The following is a 21,900-nucleotide window of genomic DNA, read 5'->3' as shown; positions in this document are numbered from 1 at the left end:
TTCAATACACACCAACTTGTTGTTTGTTATATAATTTTTCATTTTGTTTCTTCCTAGTTTCTTTGGGACCGAGTTCTGGTTATAATTAACAACATTTCCAGGGGTTGGAAATGGAAGCTATGTTTTGTTCCTCACCAGACGAATAGCTCCAAAGATCATAGCTTCATTTAAGGTTTTGTTCTTCAACTTGAATGAAAGCTATGTTTTTTAGTTCAACCTCATTGTTGAAGAGGTCTCTACCTCCTCATCCCACTACATCACTGATTCCCCGTCCCGTGTTAGTAGTTTTACTACTTTCAAACCCTCGTCATTCATCAAGTTAAATCAATCTCTTTTTGACAAGCCCAACGAATTTCCTCTTATTTTGCCTCTTGTCTAGCAACTTTCTCACGAATGCGCTTAACGATTTTGGAGTTAGAATTCAAATTTAAAGTGATAAGCTCTACCTCAGTGGTTTAGTCATCATGCAAATCACTATTAGTGTCCTTGTCCAAAGCCATAAGGAAAAAGACAAAGTGAGAAATGAATAATGAAGATTTGGAAATGGAAAAGAAAATGAAAGAACTTAACAAGAAAAGCATATACAAACAATGATAGCTTGGGAAATAAATAACTGAGAGATGTAAATAAGCAGGCATAAATTCATCATAGTTGGAAAAGAATTGATTCTGATCAAGAAGGTCCTAAATATAAATGCAGCTGGACTTCAATGCTTGAGCTTCAAAAGTACAAAGGGAGAGTTTTCCGGAAAAGAGAAAATAAAAATTGCAACTTGATGTTTCTCTTGTCATATGCTTTTTTGAACGTCATATGTTTGGGGCTTTGTTGAAAATATATTCCCATGAATAACCCCATTTAACTTAACAAATTTGATTGAGATACATGACAAAACCCACATCCATCCATCCAGAAGAACCCAAGGGAAAACAACAAATTTCATTCATACCATTCAATTCAATTTAAAATAAAAAAAATAATGGGTGTAAATTTAAAATTTTAACTTTAGAATTAAATTTGTAATTATCAGTAAGTGTCGAATACAATGAGAAAATGAACATAAACAACAACAACAAAACAAAAAAAAAAGAATATGTAAGCTCATAATATTTTTAAATCCTTGTTGTTTCGATTGGAGAATTCAAAGATAGAGACATTGGAACAAGTCACCTTCAATTGACAGTACTGATATCAGGATTCAAACAAATTGGAAATTGGTTTTACAGGAGAGAAATTTCTATGTTGGCATTTCTTTTTAATTGGCATGCAACCTTAGTCATTTACTTTTAAATGATGTGCTGCTTTTGAATCGTTAGATTTTTCACTTAAATCTTTTTCTTTTTTTGGTTAAAGAAGAAGATTTCCAGAATGATTGTATGGCCATTACGTTTGGTTTTGAACTTGTGATGAATAAGAGATCTCAAAATTCCAATTCATATTTGCTTGTTCATATAGAATTAAGAAGTTGAAAACATTATTTCCTTATGAATCTACAGCTGAATGCTCTACCTTAAGGATTTAAATCTTCAAGATAAACAATCACATGATTTATTTATAAATAATCATACTAAGAATGTCAGTTAAGAATTCAGGACCACCACGGGGCTTGCAACAATGTGGTTATTTTGATCAATCCACTTCACATAACCATAGGCCACCGGAGGAGCTTTTCCATTCATCTGCACACTCGCAGCAAACTTTTGCTTCTGATATTTGCTTGTGAAGGTTAGAGTGGTAGGCTCTACTTTGATTGTCATTCCCTGGCTTGTTTCTGTAATCAGTTGGTAAACTGATTGGTCATCTCCTACGTTGGTTAGGACCCTGGTAAAGTTCTTTACGTTTGGAGAGTCTGCACTAAACATGGCAACAAAAGATGGGTAGTTTATGTCGGTTCCCTCTTGGCTGCAACTCCATTTGCTTTGTCTAAGAATAGCTTTCATCTCCGTGTCATTGTAGCCTAAGCCACATAAGAAATCAACATAACCTTGCCAATCTATGTCATAAATGAGTCCAGGATCCATGGCTTTGTTTGGATTGATATGACCTGCCCCATAATCTAGAGGAGTTCCAGATAAGCTAGTAAATTGGTTTGTTAAAGTAGTTCCATTATTGTCAACGGTATATGCTGTGGTCATCAAGGCTGATCGGATAGCTGCTGGGCTCCATTCAGGATGAACAGCTTTAAGCAAAGCTGCCACTCCTGCAACATGAGGTGCTGACATTGATGTGCCAGATAAAAATGCAAAATCTGAACCTAAATCATAGTTGCCAAATTGTTCAACTGAAACTATTGGTGGGATTGCAGCCAACACTTCGACCCCTGGAGCAATAATATCAGGCTTTAGAATATTTGGATTTACAGGGTCTGGTCCTCTAGAAGAGAAAAAAGCCACCTGTGGTGCTGGCTTTGTGCCAAAACTTGTGAGCACAAATCTCATAATTTTTACACTTGCGTCATCAGCTGCCTCTATGGCATACTTTCTGATCAAAGCACCTGAAGAAGATGGTAAAATCAGGCTGGGGATTTCGAGTTCATCTATATTATAAAGGGTCTCGTCTGCAATAAGTATTCCTGCAAGTGCTTCAACTCTTGCAAGCTCTCTCACTTGCTCAAAAATGGTATTACTGCCATTGTTATCACACATGACCACTTTTCCAAAGACTTCACTGACATTCAATGCCCCATCGCTACATGATTTTTCAAAATCACCTTTGCCATAGTACAAAAGTGTATCTACAACTAAAACCCGATCTGGGAACTTTGATTGTCCTTCGAGTGTTAGATCATTCCCTAAAGTCACCGTGGCAATGAAACTCCGATCAAGTGTCCCCGCGCCAACTGTTGTAATCCATGGCGCAGAATTGAATGTAGTATTAGGGGCGCCATCATTCCCAGCAGAGCAAACAACAAAAATCCCCTTCTCTATTGCTGAAAGAGAAGCGATGGCAATGACATCTTGGAAATAAGGTACATGATCAAAACCTAGAGACAATGACATAATGTCAACACCATCTGCAATTGCTTGATCCATAGCAGCAAGAACATCACTTTCTGCAATAAATCCTCCGGATGACACTTTGTACATAGCAACATGTGCACCTGGTGCAATGCCTCGAGCTACGCCATTTGCATATCCGAATTGACTTGCACCTGGTACATGGTTACCTGCAGCGGTTGATGATGTATGTGTTCCATGTCCTAAGAAGTCTCTTGGTGAATCATCTGGGGAGTCTGATTCATCAGCAGCTTGAATCCCTTTAATAAATACTTGCGCACCAATGAGTTTCCTATTGCATGGAAAAGGATTAGTTGTGCTATTCTGGCACTTTCCCTTCCACCTTGTAGGAATTGGTGGCATTCCTTTTTCATTGAAGCTTTCACTCTCAGGCCAAACTCCTGAGTCAATCATTCCTATGATCACACCTTCACCATACGATGACGCATTCCACAGTCCAGAAGAATGCCCTAATCCCATGAATTGAGGGGAGTGCGTGGTGAACAGTTTGCCAATTTTCTCCTCGTGTGTGGCAATATGAGCTGGAGATTTCTTGAGTTTTGACACTTGAGATGGTGTCAACCTAGCACTGAACCCGTTCATGACATGGTTATAAGAGTAAAGCAACATCTCTTTGCCGTGAACCGGTTTTGACAACGATTTCAAGATGGTTTGGTGCCAAGTTTCATGGGTCAAGAAAGATGAAGGTTTAAGTGAATGGTCCAAATGGACAATGTATGTCTTGTATTCTTCAGGTTTCGACAATACATTGTTGATTCCAAACAACAAAGCCAGTAGAAAAGATAAAATGGAGATGTAGTAATTGCGGACACTCATCTTTCGAGTCTTGCTGGACTAATAGCTAGACTAGGAAGATTTAGCTTGATGATCGTTTATCATTCCCACATACATATATGTGTGTGTGTGTGAGAGAGAGAGAGAGTCATAAATGAAACAAAAGACGACATGAACTTCATAACATTAAATCCGACTTGGTTTTGGGTTCGATTTCTTTTATGTTGTGCTCATGAATGTTAGCTTACGAGGCCGGTAGAATTTTTGTTTGGATCTCCTGTCATTATCCCAGTTTTTTGTTGGTTTTGGCTCCATGTTCGATTTCTTTTATGTCGATTTCTCCTAAGTTTTCCTCATGAATGTTAACTTCCACCTTGTACGAGGCCGGTAGAGTTTTTTGTTTGGCTTTTGTGTCATTTTCTCAGTTCTTGCTGGTTATTGTTATTAGTGTCTTAATTTTGTGTTCCAATTCCTATGTCTCTCAATGTAAAATGCAATTTGGATACTCATTTATCCCAATGAACAACAAGATATGATAAAATAATACCTTCATATTCAATCCACTAAACGAAAACGTCGTAAGCTTCTTGGCTATAATATTTCATATTGATGGGTTTTTTTTATGCCAATTCAAACAGTTCACTCATAATTTGCTTGTGAAAAAATAGAATGCTATCTTTGGGGAGGTAGATCCGTAGGTAGGGATCAATGGCTTCCAAAGACTTTTAAATTATGATGGCCAAGTATTTTTCTTATTGAATTTCATTTCTTGTAAAATAATAAATGGAATGTAATTTTGTGAAGGGTTAATATAATTTTTGGCTCAGTAATTAGGTCTATTTTAGTATTTATATATATATTTTTTGTTTTATTTTGGTCATTGAACTTGGTAACTAAATCCATTTTTATACCTAAATTTGAATTATGTCAAGATTTGATGATACGACTAGTGTTACCGGAACAGAACTAGGTTGGATGGACTAAGAACTAATCGATATATTAGTCCGGATAAAAAAATTGAACCGATTGACTCAGAAACTGTTTGAAATTGGTAAATATTAAAAAATGAGTCAAAATTTTATAATTAAACAAGTTGAATCAGTTTAATAATTTTTTATACTTTATATCTTAATACTTTTTATAAATTTTTAATTATTATTGGTCCAATTGTTAAAGGGTTGAATCAAGAATTAGTGGTTTAATTTCTTGAACCACCAATTTAAATTATTAAAACACTTCTACAATTTTCAAAGTTCAAAGTGCAAAGATAAAAATGGATATAATTATATCAAAACCTAATTATTAAGTTTAATCTTTTTAGAATTCGTGGGAAAAAGAAAAAATAAAGTGAAGCAAACAATGTACTGAGCCTTGTCTGTCTACACTTTTATTTTTGTGTTTGTTCGTCAGTTTTAGGACTGGGTGGGTTTCATCTGGGTCAGATATTCACTTCGATATATAAATAAGGCAGAGCATACTTTTAGGTTGTCAGATCAAAAATGGGTCATCTGAACTATCTGCATTCCCTGTTTTTGACATCTCTTTTGTTCACTCTGCGTATTCATGCAGCGTCAGTAAATACATATATTGTCCACATGGACAAGTCCTTCATGCCCAAAGTCTTTGCAAGTCATCATAGCTGGTACTCCTCCATTATTGATTCTCTAAAATCAACAAACATTCCTCAATCCTCACCCTCTCTCATCTACTCTTATGATAGTGGAGCTCATGGTTTTAGTGATGTTCTATCGGGTAATGAACTAGAAACACTGAAAAAGTCTCCAGGATTTGTCTTGGCTTATCTTGACAGGACAGTCACTGTCGACACAACTCATACACCTGAATTCTTGTCCCTCAACACTTACTCCAGGCTATGGCCTGCTTCAAACTACGGTAAAGGTACCATCATTGGCGTTATTGACACTGGCGTTTGGCCGGAGAGTGAGAGCTACAAAGATGATGGCATGAGCCCAGTTCCATCCAGGTGGAAAGGCAAATGCGAGGAAGGGCAGGAATTCAATCCCTCCATGTGTAACTCCAAGTTAATTGGAGCTAAGTACTTCAACAAGGGTGTGATTGCAGCAAATCCTAGAATTAACATAAGCATGAATTCTGCTAGAGACACTGCTGGTCATGGAACGCATACTTCCTCCACTGCAGGCGGGAACTATGTCGATGGAGTGTCATTTTTTGGTTACCCTAAAGGCCCGGCAAGAGGTATTGCCCCGCGCTCCAAGGTGGCTATGTACAAGGTCCTGTGGGACGAGGGACGCTACTCATCTGATGTTCTAGCTGGTATGGACGAGGTTATTGATGATGGCGTTGATGTGATATCAATATCTATGGGGTTCGACGGAGTGCCATTGTATGAGGATCCTATTGCTATTGCCTCATTTGCTGCCATGGAGAAGGGTGTGATAGTCTCATCATCGGCAGGAAATTGGGGGCCAGCTTTAGGGAGCTTGAACAATGGAATTCCATGGGTCATGACAGTTGCAGCTGGCACAATAGATCGTTCTTTTACCGGAATTGTGTCTCTAGGAGATGGGGAAACCATCACAGTGTTGGGTATGGGTCCCACTATGTGGGAAACCCATATTTTCTGCCATAATGTTTTGTCTTTCTATTATTATTGAGTGTCAAATTCTCAATTTAAAAGAGAGAAAAAAACAGAGAGTGAGATTGAAGCTCGTTGGAGAAAAAGAGAGAATAAAAAAAAATCAGTTTTTCAAGCTTGGTGCAGCAGTGATCAACTCCTCGATCGAAGGTCCATCCGTGGTTCGATTGAGCTGATTTTTGGACAGCAGCTAGGCGATAAGGTGTTCTTGACTTTGTACGGTCGGATTTTTCATCCGAGTCTTGTAGCATCGGAAATACCCATTTTTCAGCAGCTACGTTTTTGGTGATGTTCTCTCATTTTTCTCTCTTTTGCTAAAGATTACATATTGTTAGCCTTGTCGGAGTTGAATGCTTGTTGTAGGCTTGATATTGTGATCTTGTAGTTGAACATTTGATGATAGTGGAACTCTTGATCGGACTCTAAAGTCCCGTGGTTTTTACCCTTGATTTAGAAGGGGTTTTCCACGTAAAAATACCGGTGTCTCTATTTATTTTTGTTGTGGTTGCATTAGTTGATTTGTGGTTGATTAAGGTTGCTAGAGAACATATCTTGTGCTATTGTGCTTGCCATAATTTTTGACAGGAGTTATAAGGAGAGAAAGAACACCGGTTGTGCTTTCGCTTTGTTTCGGTTGTTCGGTTTCTTCCCAACAAACTGGTACCAGAGCTTGGTTATTGTGTCAGATAATTATGAAAATTAATACGAGCAAGATGATTATGTTGAATGGCACAAATTATCAACTTTGGCGGAATAAAATGAAGGACTTGTTGTTTGTGAAGGCTTTGCATCTTCCGGTCTTTACTACTCAAAAACCCGATTCGAAAAGTGATGAAGAATGGGAATTTGAGCATCAACAAGTGTGTGACTTTATTCGGCAATTTGTTGAAGAAAATGTTTACAACCACATTGATCAAGAGACACATGCTCGAACATTGTGGGAGAAGCTTGAAAGCTTGTATGCTTCGAGGTCGGGCAATAACAAGTTGTTTTTGCTGAAGAAAATGATGGCGCTGAAATATAAAGAAGGAATGTCTATAGCTGACCATGTTAATGAATTTTAGAGTGTGATGAATCAGTTGCTTGGTATGGGTGTCAAATTTGATGACGAGATTTTAGGACTTTGGTTGCTTGCTACTCTACCAGACTATTGGGAGACCTTTCGAGTCTCACTCATTAATTCTGCCCCACAGGATATTATTACTTTGGATTTGGCTAAGAGTGGTGTGTTGAATGAAGAGGTTAGAAGAAGATCTCAGGTTTCTACATCACAGTCCGAGGTGTTGGTTATCGAGAACAGGGGGAGAAATAGAGACAAAGATGGAAAGGGTAGAGATAAAAGCCGAAGCAAGTCAAGATCGAGATACAAGAATCTTGAGTGTCATCATTGTGGTAAGAAAGGTCATATCAAGAAATATTACTTCAAGTGGAAGAAAGAGAACAAAGGTGGTAGTGATAAACACGATCGGAATGACGATGAAAAATCCGAGCGTGTTGCTACTGTTACTTGTGAAGATCTGTTAGTTATTTGTGATGAGAATTTGGTCAACCTAGCATGCGACGAGACTAGTTGGGTGATTGATACTGGTGCATCACTTCATGTCACGTCGAGGAAGGAATTCTTCACATCTTATACTCCTGGTGATTTTGGGGTATTGAAGATGGGTAATGATGGTTTGGTTTCGGTTATTGGTATGGGAGATGTTAGCTTGGTGAGTAACAATGGAACAAAGTTAACTCTCAAGGATGTCAGACATGCACCGGATGTCCGTTTGAATTTGATTTCTGCAGGAAAGCTTGATGATGAGGGATTCCGTAACACCTTCAGTGAAGGGCAGTGGAAGCTGACTAAAGGCTCCTTGGTTGTGGCTCGAGGAAAGAAGAGCTTAAATTTGTACTTGATGCAAGCTTTGACTTCTCGAGAGACGGTGAATGTGACACTGAATGACAACTCAACTGAGTTGTGGCATAAACGACTCAGTCACATGAGTGAGAAGGGGCTTAGCTGTTTAGCAAAGAAGAATCAACTTTCGGGTTTAAAGAATGCTACACTGAAGAATTGTGCTCATTGTCTAGCAGGAAAGCAGAAAAGAGTTTCATTTAGAAGCCATCCTCCTCATAGGAAATCAGAGTTGCTAGAGTTGGTCCATTCAGATGTTTGTGGTCCGATAAAAGTAAGATCACATGGTGGTGCACTTTACTTTGTGACTTTCATTGATGATTGTTCAAGAAAGCTATGGGTTTACACTTTGAAGTCTAAAAATCAAGTCTTTGAGGTGTTTAAACAGTTTCAAGCATCAGTTGAAAGGGAAACTGGGAAGAAGTTGAAGTGCATTCGTACTGATAATGGTGGCGAGTACACAGGGTCGTTTCATGAGTATTGTCTGCGACAGGGAATCAGACATCAGAGAACACCACCAAAGACTCCACAGTTAAATGGGTTAGCTGAAAGAATGAACCGAACATTGATTGAGAGAGTCAGATGTTTGTTGTCAGATGCAAAGTTACCAAGATCATTTTGGGCTGAAGCTTTGAATACAGTGACACATGTGATAAATCTGTCTCCTAGTGTTCCTTTGAAAGGTGATGTGCCAGATAGAGTTTGGTTTGGTAAAGACGTGTCATATGATCACCTACGTGTGTTCGGTTGTAAAGCATTTGTTCATGTTCCAAAGGATGAAAGATCCAAGTTGGATGCCAAGGCTCGACAATGCATTTTTATTGGTTATGGTCTAGATGGTGAGTTTGGTTATAGACTCTATGATCCAATTCAGAAGAAACTCGTGAGAAGCAGAGATGTTGTCTTCATTGAGGATCAGACCATTGATGACATTGATAAGACGGAGAAAGTGGATTCACAAGGTAGTGGTGACTTGATCGATGTGAATCCGGTTCCCCTAGACTCTTCACCAGATCCTATCCAGGATGATGTGCATGGTGATGTTAGTGGTAACCATTAGACTATAGGTGACTTTGATACTCCCATGAATGATGTTGTGAATGATCAACAACAAGCACCTATAGCTCCACCAGCAGTTCCACTTCGAAGGTCTTCCAGAGATCGACGATCTTCTGTCAGGTATTCTCCTGATGAATATGTTCTTTTGACTAACGGGGGAGAACCTGAATGTTATGAAGAGGCTATGGAGAGTGAATGCAAAGATTAGTGGGTTGAAGCGATGAAAGACGAACTTCAATCCTTGCATGAGAACCATACTTTTGAATTGGTGAAACTGCCTAAGGGCAAAAGAGATTTGAAGAATCGGTGGGTTTACAGGTTGAAGCAAGAAGAGAAGTCTTCATCTCCACGACACAAAGCTAGATTGGTCGTCAAGGGTTATACTCAGAAAAAGGGGGTTGATTTTGAAGAAATATTTTCTCCGGTTGTGAAGATGTCCTCTATCAGAACTATACTGAGTTTGGTAGCTTGTTATGACCTAGAGGTTGAACAAATGGATGTGAAAACTGCTTTTCTTCATGGTGACTTGGAAGAAGAGCTTTACATGGAGCAGCCAGAGGGTTTTGTTGCACAAGGGAAAGAGAACTATGTGTGCAGATTGAAGAAGAGCTTGTATGGTTTGAAGCAAGCTCAAAGGCAATGGTACAAGAAGTTTGAGTCTGTTATGGGGGAGCAAGGCTACAAGAAGACTACTTCTGATCATTGTGTGTTTGTTAAGAGATTCTCTGGTGATGATTTTATTATTCTTTTGCTCTATGTTGATGATATGCTTATTGTTGGTCAGAATGCTTCTAGAATTGAGAAGTTGAAACAAGAGTTGAGTAAATCCTTTGCAATGAAGGATTTGGGGCCAGCAAAGCAAATTCTTGGCATAAGACTGACACGTGATAGAAATGCCAAGAAATTATGGTTATCACAAGAGAGGTACATTGAGAAAGTACTTCAAAGGTTTAGTATGGACAAAGCTAAAGCGGTGAATACTCCCTTTGCTATGCACTTTAGATTGAGTGTTAAGCATAGTCCTTCCACAGAAAATGAGAAGGAAGAGATGCAGAAAATTCCTTACTCTTTAGCCGTGGGTAGTTTGATGTACGCAATGGTTTGCACGAGACCAGACTTGGCTTATGCCGTTGGTACAGTTAGTCGGTTTATTTCTAATCCAGGCAGAGAGCATTGGAATGCAGTGAAGTGGATTATGAGATATCTTCGTGGCACTTCCAACATGAAACTTTGTTTCGGCAATGAGAAACCTGTTCTTGTTGGGTATACAGATTCAGACATGGCCGGAGACATTGACTCGAGGAGATCTACTTCAGGTTACTTAATCACTTATGCAGGAGGAGCTGTGGCATGGCAATCGAGACTGCAAAAGTGTGTTGCATTGTCCACCACCGAATCAGAGTTCATTGCAGCAACCGAAGCGTGTAAGGAGATGCTTTGGATGAAGAAGTTTGTCCATGAGCTTGGTTTTACTCAGGAGAAGTATGTCCTGTACTGTGATAGCCAGAGTGCTATTCATCTTGGTAAGAACTCAACTTTTCATGCTAAATCTAAGCATATTGATGTGAGGTACCATTGGATACGAGATGTTCTTGAAGCTAAGCTGTTAGAGCTTGAGAAGATACACACTAATGATAATGGTGCTGATATGTTGACGAAGGCCTTACCAAGAGGAAAGTTTGAAGCATGTTGTTTGACCTCCGGCATGGAGGCATTCCCCACATAGTTGGAGGGGGAGATTTGTTGGGTATGGGTCCCACTATGTGGGAAACCCATATTTTCTGCCATAATGTTTTGTCTTTCTATTATTATTGAGTGTCAAATTCTCAATTTAAAAGAGAGAAAAAACAGAGAGTGAGATTGAAGCTCGTTGGAGAAAAAGAGAGAATAAAAAAAAATCAGTTTTTCAAGCTTGGTGCAGCAGTGATCAACTCCTCGATCGAAGGTCCATCCGTGGTTCGATTGAGCTGATTTTTGGACAGCAGCTAGGCGATAAGGTGTTCTTGACTTTGTACGGTCGGATTTTTCATCCGAGTCTTGTAGCGTCGGAAATACCCATTTTTCAGCAGCTACGTTTTTGGTGATGTTCTCTCATTTTTCTCTCTTTTGCTAAAGATTACATATTGTTAGCCTTGTCGGAGTTGAATGCTTGTTGTAGGCTTGATATTGTGATCTTGTAGTTGAACATTTGATGATAGTGGAACTCTTGATCGGACTCTAAAGTCCCGTGGTTTTTACCCTTGATTTAGAAGGGGTTTTCCACGTAAAAATACCGGTGTCTCTATTTATTTTTGTTGTGGTTGCATTAGTTGATTTGTGGTTGATTAAGGTTGCTAGAGAACATATCTTGTGCTATTGTGCTTGCCATAATTTTTAACAGGAGTTATAAGGAGAGAAAGAACACCGGTTGTGATTTCGCTTTGTTTCGGTTGTTCGGTTTCTTCCCAACACACAGGACGGACCTTGTTTCCAGCTAGTGCTTTAGTTCGAGACTTTGCTTTGATTTTCAATAAAACCTTCTCAGCATGCGATTCAAGCGTATTGTTATCCAACATCCCCCGTGGGATCATCATATGTGACAATATCGGTTCTTTATACACCCAAGTAAGGGAAATCGCCGTGTCAAGGGTGCAAGCAGCAATATTTATTTCAGATGAACCTGAATTATTCGATATGCCTTGCCCTGGGGTTGTAATAAGCACTGAGGATTCACATGCTCTTATCAAATATGTCGCAAGTAATAAGGATGCTACAGCTAGCATCAAGTTTCAAGAAACCATTTTAGGGACGAAGCCTGCACCAGCCGTAGCCTCTTACACTTCGAGAGGTCCATCACCAAGCTATCCTGGCATCTTAAAACCAGATATAATGGCACCCGGTTCTGTTGTTTTGGCGGCTTATATTCCAAACAATTATGCAGCAAAAATAGGGGATTACATATTCTTATCTAGTAACTTCACTATGCTCTCCGGAACTTCCATGGCTTGTCCGCATGCGTCTGGTGTAGCCGCACTCTTAAAAGGTGCACACCCTGAGTGGAGTGCAGCTGCTACAAGGTCAGCCTTGGTGACTACTGCAAATCCATTAGACAACACTATGAAACCAATCAGGGACAATGGTGATGTTAATCTGACTTTTGCTTCACCTTTAGCAATGGGAGCAGGCCAAATCGATCCAAATCAAGCACTGGATCCGGGTTTGATCTACGATGCAACCCCACAGGACTACGTCAACCTTATGTGCACCATGAATTTCACGCAGAAACAAATCATGACCATCACAAGATCCAAGAGCTACGATTGTTCAAATCCATCTTCTGATCTTAACTACCCATCATTTATTGCTTTATACGATCCTAATGTGCCGAAAACTAGTGTCAAAATATTCAACAGGACAGTGACAAATGTGGGAGAAGGTTCTGCAACTTACAAGGTTGAGATAGTGCAGCCCGAGGATTCAATCATTGCTGTTTCGCCAGAGACATTGGTGTTTGGAAAAACATATGAGAAGCAAAGCTTCAGAGTAAGTATAAAATACAGAAGTAACAAGACGGGGAAAGTTTCATTTGGTGAACTTGTTTGGATTGAAGCAAATGGAAAACACAAAGTGAGGAGTCCTGTTGTGGTGTCACCTGTTGTAAGCTCCGGGGAGCTAGGTTTCTTAGGGGCTTGATTGCTAACATCTATGTCTAATTAGAATAAAAATAATAATATTTTTTTTTTACCTCAAACTTAACATACATTGTCTTTATAAATAGAACATGAAACATGGTAATTAAATTATTAAATTTTATATTATAAAATAAATTACGAAAAGATGTAAATAATATTAAAATATTACTATCTACATTCATAATTATTTGAGTAAACGTGTAGATAACTTATAACTATTGTGTTATTTTTTTATTTTATTTCTCATCCCAAAATTGAATATTATCGAAGAATTTAAATTGTACTTAATGAAATACTATTAATATTTTTGTCTTAGAAATGTAAAAAATAAAAATAAAATATTTTAAGGTCTTCCTATATGTTTGTCATGTTTATATCATTTTTTTTATGATGTATCATATTCTAAATAAGTTATTATAATAATTCAATTTATAGAATAAATTAAATTGCGTCTATGTTGTGTGTTAATTTATATATTATTTTACATTATATGTGGCAGTGATTACTTAAAGAAAAATAACATGTTTGTACATATCCACATTACTCTTTTATATGTTTATAATATTATGAATTTATTTAAATTTATACACATTAATAATTAATTTTATACAAATTTAACACATTTGTGTATTATTTTTTTGTGTAATTTCATGATATAATTAAATTTTATAATATTTTTCTGTCGAGTCTTAATTTATTCTATATTTGGAATATAATCATTTTTATTAAACTATTATAATATTGAAGCGACCTATGAACGGTTAATTAAGGTCTGATTTAATACCACCACTTCTCTATGTGTTTGCAAAATTTCCTTTCGATCTTTCAGCTGGACAAATCCATTTGATGATAATAAATTAATATATCTTATATATCTTGAACGATATAGAATTTGTAGGGTGAGTTAACACATAAACTGTATTCATATATACAAGAAAAATATGTGGGTAGTGAAGACTTTAGAGGTCTTTTGATATATGGGTATCCATTTACATAAGTTTGAAAAACTTTTATAATAAACCTCATGTTCACTCACCTCCCAAATCCCTATATAAGCTTAACAAATTCGCAACGATTAATCCTCAGAAAGCTATCGGTTGCCATATTCCAATTCTCTACCATGGCTACTGATCACACCGAACTTCTCTGCTTTTGGCTTTCTTTTAGCATTTCATTTATCTTTATCAAACTAGCACAAGCTGATAATTATATTGTACAAATGGACCTATCAGCCATGCCCAAAGTTGGAAGAGCTGGTACGTAACCACCCTTGCAACTTCATCTGCCAACTTGGAAGCTAAAACCAGTGTAACAATCCCCTCTTCTAAACTTATCTATAGTTATAATCACGTTATTCAAGGTTTTAGTGCTTGTCTTACACCGGCAGAGCTTGAGGCCTTGAAAAGCACTCCAGGGTATGTTTCTTCTATCAAAGATAGAAGTGTCAAAGTTGATACCACTCACTCTTTCAAATTTCTTGGCCTGAATTCCAATACAGGTGCCTGGCCGGTGTCAAATTTTGGCAAAGATATCATTATTGGGGTGATTGATACTGGGTCTGGCCTGAAAACAAAAGCTTTAATAAAGATGGAATGACTGATGTTCCCCTGAGGTGGAGAGGGGAATGCGAAAGTGGCACCCAATTCAATTCCTCAATGTGCAACAAAGAGCTCATCGGTGCGCGGTTTTTCAATAAAGGTGTGGTGGCGCACAATCCTAATGTCACCATCTCAATGACTTCTCCACGCGACACAGTGGGACACGGGACCCACACTTCAACAACTGCTACGGGAAATTATGTGAAAGATGCATCCTACTTTGGCTATGCCATGGGAACTGCCAGAGGAATGGCCCTAGGGGCTCGAGTGGCCATGTATAGAGCCCTCTGGTTAGAAGGAGTTTAAGCTACTGATATCATTGTTGCAATTGATGAAGCAATTACTAATAGTGTTGATGTTCTTTCCATGTCATTTGGCTTACATGAGCTTGAGTTGTATGACCCTATCGCAATAGCCACATTTGCCGCCATAGAGAAAAACATTTTCGTTTCAACATCAGACGGAAATGGCCTAATGGAGGGCCACAAATGAAAACACTACCCAATGGCACGCCTTGGGTTCTAACTGTCGCCGCCGGTACCATGGACCGAGACTTTGGTGCTACTTTAAGTCTTGGAAACAAAGATAAGGTTGATGGTGTGGCTCTTTTTCCAGGAAATTTCTCGTCAAGCCAATTCCCTATTGTTTTCATGGACGCATGTGATGAAATGAGTGTACTGAAGAAGCTTGGGAAAAGATAGTTGTGTGCCAGGATCCGGGCGGGAAAAAAATAAATTTCCTTGTTTCTATGGTTTTCCTATTGGGTTGATTTGCAGCTTCACCACGAGATCTCCTGGTCCAGGCAGCTTGTACAAAGGACCTTAAAAGTAAATGTCAAACAAATTAATTTACTTGCCCTTTTGCTTCCTTCAACAAATTTGGTCGGCATCAAAGTGTAAATTGTCCACAAAATATGTGCAACAGGAAATCATAACTTGCAATCATAGAACAAATCAAAGCAAGCACCTTTCCAACTACTCAACATGAAAACTAAAATCAGAACAATTTGGGATCCCTAAAGTGTTAAACAGTACTCTGATCCCTTTGGTTTAGAAAGAGTGACTATTATCATTCGGATGAATTCTGCTTTACACAGAGGACAAATTATGCATATGAGTTCACACATATTTTGATGATCATTGATCACACTATGCAAACCCATCCCCATGGAACATCTAGAACAATGATGAGAGGAAATTTTAATTCTCCAGATTGAAACAAAGTTCAAAAAAGTTATTTTGGACTTTGCTAGTAAAATTTATCAACTGACTGTTAGCTGCCCCCTAAGAACAAGCTGGTAAACAATGAAACAAACCACAAGGGAAAATGTTATCTCATCTGAACCATCAAAACAGAAGCACCATGGTATTATTTTACTCCGGAGTATGAAACTTAAGATTTATCAGCTTTTCATCAGAAACAATGTGTAATACCCATCATTTGCTTCGAGATAAATCTCCACAATGCAAAAATGCTTCTTAAAATTCTCAATCCCTAGGCATACTCGATACAAACAATAATGTTGCTATTTCAAAATTTATGACAATTGGATTGGCATGGTATATATCTCATATTCTATATAGAAACGAGATTATTCCTTCCAAACCTGCAAACTCTTATCAAGTTCATAAGATATCACTGAGTTTCAATTAGAAAAGCATTACAAGAGGTCATTACCACAATGGAAAAGCTTATAAAATTGTCATACAAACATCACCTTGTGGAGCAATCCAGCAAGCAAACTGGAATTAGTAAACCACAAAATGGAAATCATTGAGACAATATTATATTAAAATTTTGACGAATCAAATTATGTTTTTAGCGTCAGTTCCAACCAATTATAGTACAGTAACATTTTTCAGACTCTTGAACACCTTATATAACCATATTCAACTGCTAAACACTTTGATTTCCTGACAAGCCTCAGTTGCTGAACAGAGATGACAATTAAAATAAGACACGGAGAGACACTCTTATTTCCTTTTAAATCAGAAATTTGAATCTGTACATCTAAAATGCTTCCCCCATCGAAGCTGATTCCTATATCAATAATTGATTACAAAAACAACAACCATGCTGTCTATGGGAACTATTCTACATGGTTTGGCCTTAGCAAAACACATCACATCCTAGGAGTCTAGTGTTGAGATGGGAAAGCCATCCACTCTACTAGACATACTGTACTATGATAATACTTCCCCTCATGAGGTGACTTTTCTCAAAGGAAAAAACCGTGAGAACGGTCTTCACCTTCGAAGCAGACAATATCTCATCACAGGCACAGTCCCCGCAATCCTTGTATTAACAGTCATTAATCAAGCATGCTTATTCAGATACAACATGAAAGGCAATTGCAATAAAGTAAAATTCCATCTTTCTAAGTTTATCGTTAATCACTAACCAAATTTCTTCCAGCTAAGCTTCACATGCCTAAAACACTTAATAAGAGCATTATTAACATAAAAAAGACAAATTATTTCATCCAAATGCCTTTCCCAGGAACCGTACACAATTTAAATAAATAAATAAAAAGAATACCTTGTCCAGAGAGGGAGCTGGAAAGAGTGTGAATCAGTTAACGGAGATGTAGATACTGGGAAACGAAGAGACACATGACAGTGAGGTGAGTTTGTTGAAGCGTTCGTCCGAGTGAGTCGAGGGACCGCGTTGGTAAAGCTGAAGAAGATTATGGTTATAGATGTATTTCAGGAATTAAAAACTACGGGTTCTTCTTCCCAGGGATTTAATTGCGGTCGCGGTCGCGTTTTCGGTCGCATTGCGTTTATCGCGGTTGCGGACATAACGGATACTATTGCGGTCATTGCAGGTATCGCGGTCGTGATTTACATTACTTATTGTGTATTGCGGGTATAGCGGGTTTCGGCGTAGCGATTTCGGACGGTGCACTACCGCATATAAGGCCGTATTCGGTACGGACCGCTATTTAATCCTGCTTCTTCCTTGAGCCCCGGTCCGACTATGGATCAACGATTGGGTTTACTTCTACGGAAGGTCCGGCTTATGTTCTTTGATATCTTTATCTCTGTATTTCGTTTCGGGTACATCTTTATCCAACTTAACTTATAATTTTAGATTAAAAACACCTAACATTGGTTTTCTAATTAGTTATAAAACATTTTTTTATTCAACTATTATGAGATGTACTATGATTATATTTTTATTTTTATTCAACTCATCTTCAACAATTTATTTTTTAAATTTCATGAAAAACATTTGATAAAAATTTAAGTATTCGGTTCTGCCATATTGTTCTAAATTTTTAAGTGTTTTTCATCAACCAATAAAAAATCTCAAAAAATTAAATTAGAAATTAAGATATTATTCAGAAAAAAAAAGCATAAAACTTGTATTACATAATGAAAAGAAAAAAAAAACAAATTAGGTATTATGTTCTCTATTTTCGTGAAGTAAATTAAACTTAAATCTAAGACTTAGGTGCTATCTAATAAACTAAAACAATTAAGTGTTGAAATATTAAGTATTGAAATTTAAGTACTGAATTTAAATTATCAAATTATTTCATATATTACTTAAAAGTATAATTAGATTGTTTGATAATATAGATTTTAATTATAATTTTAAAATTTAAATTTAATATTTTATTTTGTTTTATTTTAAAAATAATTTTTTATAGGATAAATATATATTATAATAAATAAATATAATATAATTAATTAAAATATTTCCATTAAATGATAAGTGTTGATTGTTTTTAGTTTAAATTGCTTAGATTATTTAAAAGTTAAAAATTTTTTTGGTGGTTGTTATTTTAAGAGTTGTTAACATAATTGTTAATAAATATATTTTAATATAAATATTATTTCCGCCGTTAGTTAAAAAATGTTTAATCTGATAATCCAAGCAATAATAATAGAAGATGCCAAAATAAATAAAATAGTGAAAAAAGGAAAAGGAAGTGGGGCTAATTACAGATCGATACAAATAGAGCTCACAACATACATGGATTACAATCAGAGAGTCTTTCATGAAACTTCCAATAGCTAATGGGCTTGAAGTAAGTTTAAACCAGCCTACTAAGGGCACTTTCTGCCCAAATATTCAGCAGGAAGATCATTGACCCATTTCTTACCTTTTTACATGGATTTTTCTCTGAATATTTTTACTGGCCAATACCCTGCTCTTTCTGTTACGGGCTCTAATTTAATGACATTGATCCATTCTCATTCCCAACCATTATATTCTCCATAAAGTATTAAACTAATCATGCACCCAACAGCATATGATCAACTATATTGACCTGATGAGTTAACTTCCTTACAGGTAACATTGCCCATAAATTATTGATTTGAACTTTCCTTTTTCTTTTGGCACAATGACTTAATTGACCCTCTAACTTTACAACAAATCATTTTAGCCCTCCATTCAATTTTTTACCTCTTTTACCCCTTAAACTTGTGTTACTTGTCAAATTACTTAAAGCGGATGGAAAATTATCTTCTATTAACTTTAATAACGTGGCATACACATGAATTGCCACGTGAATGCAACATCAGCAATTAATTATTTTTTTAAAATTTAAAAAATAAAAAAAAAACTATATAAATATTTTTAAAATAAAAAGTATTAAATCTATTACAAAACTATAAAAATTATAGAAACATATATTTTTCTTAATTTTATAAAAATTAATTATTGCTAACGAGCATGCACGTGGACTGCCACGTGGATGCCACATCAATTGGGGGTGAGTGTTTAATTAGATCGATTTGAATCAAGTCAAAAATTTGAGTTAATTAAGTTGACGAGTCTTATTTTATTATCCTAAGTCAATTTAAAAAAATTTCAAATCAAATCAAGTGAAATCGTTCGAATTAATTAAAAATTAAACATGTCAAATTAAATCTTGTTACACTATAAATAATTCCATGTTAGAGCACATAAATTTGAACCATATATATTTAAAAAAAATTTAAGCAAAATAATAATAAAAGATACTTAATATGATAACTTAAATCATTAATTAACTATTTAGGTCCCAAAATTATTTTTAGAAATTTTTTAAATTTTAACTTTCTTTATATATTCTTTAGAATTAAAAAAACTATATAAATATAATGTTATATTTTTATAATATTTTGAATTTTAAATTATTTTGAGAGAGACTATTTGCTTATTTTCAAATTGATAGGGACAAAGGGTTATTTATACTAATCTGTTATTATTCGAGTTATTAGAATTGTAAATTTAACTCAACTTGAATCGAAATTGAATTAATTATTCGAGTTAGACTCAAGAACTCAAACAACTCAATTCGATTAACTCGAGATTTGATTCTTTTTTTTTTTTTTGAACCGAATCGAGTTTTACTCATCCCTAACATTAGCAAAGTTACTAGACATTAACTTTTTCACCCATATTTTAGGTAATTGGACAAATAATGCATTCAATGGCTAAAAATGCGAAAATTCAAATGGAGAATTAAATGATGTTTTCTTTGTAAAGTTGGAGGGTGACATAAGTTATTATCCTTTGCTTTATCATTTCTTACAACTCCTTTACAATTTCATAACAAAAGGGTTTCGTTTTTCTTTTTCCTTTCATTAAATACGCATGATTAAGACTGGAAGTCAATAAAATGGAACGGTACAAGAACCTTAGTTATCCGACAGATGCAATTTGCAAGCCTGCAACATGCAAGTTTAACCACAACTCACCCTATACCATTCGCTTTGCTGGATTTAAAGCAAATTGTTTACATGTTTACAAAATAAGTTGGTCATGTTTCTAAGCTGTAGCTGTGGCAACTATGGGGCTTTCACAACATGTTTTCCCCCGATAACTTCCCAAGTGAGATGACCAAAAGACACTGCCTCAGCCGTCTGTGATGGACGTTCGATACTCAAATTGAAGTTTTTCTTCTCATTTTTTGCCATGAAAACCAATTTGTCTGGCTCGAAGTTACCTTAACTCCCTTTATTGGTGTCACTGTTGCTATGTAAGTGGAGCTCCCTCTCCAACATGAGTCAGTTCTTTGAAATTCCTTCACAGTTCTTGAACTCGATTTTGCATTCTTGTCGTTGAAATAAGCAATAAAGAAGGGTAATTCAGATCCAGAGACGGGTTGGAACAGTTGTTTGGAGATGATTTTGTGATGATTTTAATTTGTTGTCTGTGATTAGCGCGCAAAGGAGATCAGTAATCTTCAACTTAACATCATAATGAGTCCAGGGTTAGCGCTTTTGGGATTGATTGGCCAGCTCCCATGGCTAGAGTCGGCAGTCGGAATTACCCCATATCCTATAGGACTCCGGTATTATCGATGGTATTGATGTACTCATCAAGGCTGATCTGATGGCTGCCAGTCATCAGGATATGTCGCTTTCAAAAGTGCCGAACATGGGGCAAGCCATGGATGTACCTGAAATTAAATTGAGTTCTAAACAAGATCTCATTTAAAAGCCCACCACATTTGAGGCATGCGCAGGACAAGTCGCCGGAGGCCTAATGGCAGGCTCAGAACAGATGGCAACTACGGATGGCCTCTAGAGGAGAGATAGCAACATGGTGAGGTTTAGTGCCAAGGATGTATTTAAAGTCAAGCTGGCTTTTGGGTCACTGTTGCTCTTAATGTAGTCCACAACTGAATCACCATCTTTTTGTTCCAAGAAAATGGCAGGAAAAGGGCTCGGGTAAAGAAGTCAAAGATACTTCTAGGCTAGAAGACACTAGCTATATTTCCTGCAGCTTGAATGTTGTCAAACTGATCACTGAGGGAACTTCCCCGCCAGGATCTTGGCACACAACTATCTTTTGCCAGTTCTTCAGTACACTCATTTCATCACATGCGTCCATGAAAAAATAGGGATTGGCTTGACGAAAATTCCTGGAAAAAGAGCCACACCATCAACCGTATCTTTGTTTTCAGACTTAGAGTAGCACCAAAGTCTCGGTCCATGGTAGGCGCGACAGTTAGACCAAGGCGTGCCATTGGGTAGTGTCTCATTGTGGTCCTCCATTAGGCCATTTCCGTCGATGTAGAAAGAAAATGTTTTTCTCTATGGCGGCAAATGTGGCTATTGCGATAGGGGTCTTCATACAACTCAAGCTCATGTAAGCCAAATGACATGGAAAGAACATCACACTATTAGTAATTGCTTCATCAATTGCAACAATGCTATCAGTAGCTTAAACTCCTTCTAACCAGAGGGCTCTATACATGGCATCTCGAGCCCCTAGGGCCATTTCCTCTGGCAGTTCCCATGCACAGCCAAAGGTAGGATGCATC

General features: G+C 37.0%; 2 protein-coding genes and 1 pseudogene across 2 annotated transcripts; 2 read left to right on the top strand and 1 right to left on the bottom strand.

Annotated features, from left to right (window-relative positions):
- Positions 1–1,577: 1,577 nt before the first annotated feature.
- LOC107960544 (subtilisin-like protease SBT3) lies at positions 1,578–3,830 on the bottom strand. The gene has a single exon (XM_016896881.2). The coding sequence runs from the start codon at positions 3,828–3,830 to the stop codon at positions 1,578–1,580; it is 2,253 nt and encodes a 750-aa protein (XP_016752370.1).
- Positions 3,831–5,287: 1,457 nt separating this feature from the next.
- On the top strand, positions 5,288–13,036 carry LOC107960534 (subtilisin-like protease SBT3). Its single transcript, XM_041111895.1, has 2 exons — positions 5,288–6,356; positions 11,820–13,036. The coding sequence occupies exons 1-2, from the start codon at positions 5,288–5,290 to the stop codon at positions 13,034–13,036; spliced, it is 2,286 nt and encodes a 761-aa protein (XP_040967829.1).
- A 1,119-nt stretch (positions 13,037–14,155) lies between these two features.
- LOC121228880 (subtilisin-like protease SBT3) overlaps positions 14,156–21,900 on the top strand; it is a 12,868-nt pseudogene continuing 5,123 nt past the window's right edge.

Source organism: Gossypium hirsutum, chromosome A05 (genome assembly GCF_007990345.1).
Source record: "Gossypium hirsutum isolate 1008001.06 chromosome A05, Gossypium_hirsutum_v2.1, whole genome shotgun sequence".
In the NCBI taxonomy this organism is placed as follows: domain Eukaryota; kingdom Viridiplantae; phylum Streptophyta; class Magnoliopsida; order Malvales; family Malvaceae; genus Gossypium; species Gossypium hirsutum.
Note: the sequence above shows the minus strand (reverse complement) of the source record. Positions and strands in the feature narration are given on the sequence as shown.

What these genes read in the sequence shown, in the direction of transcription:
- LOC107960544 (XM_016896881.2), bottom strand. Translation starts at nt 3,830, where the DNA reads ATGAGTGTCCGCAATTACTACATCTCCATTTTATCTTTTCTACTGGCT.
- LOC107960534 (XM_041111895.1), top strand. Translation starts at nt 5,288, where the DNA reads ATGGGTCATCTGAACTATCTGCATTCCCTGTTTTTGACATCTCTTTTG. An exon ending in GGAAACCATCACAGTGTTGG is followed by an intron (nt 6,357 to 11,819) that starts GTATGGGTCCCA and finishes CCCAACACACAG; the next exon opens with GACGGACCTTGTTTCCAGCT.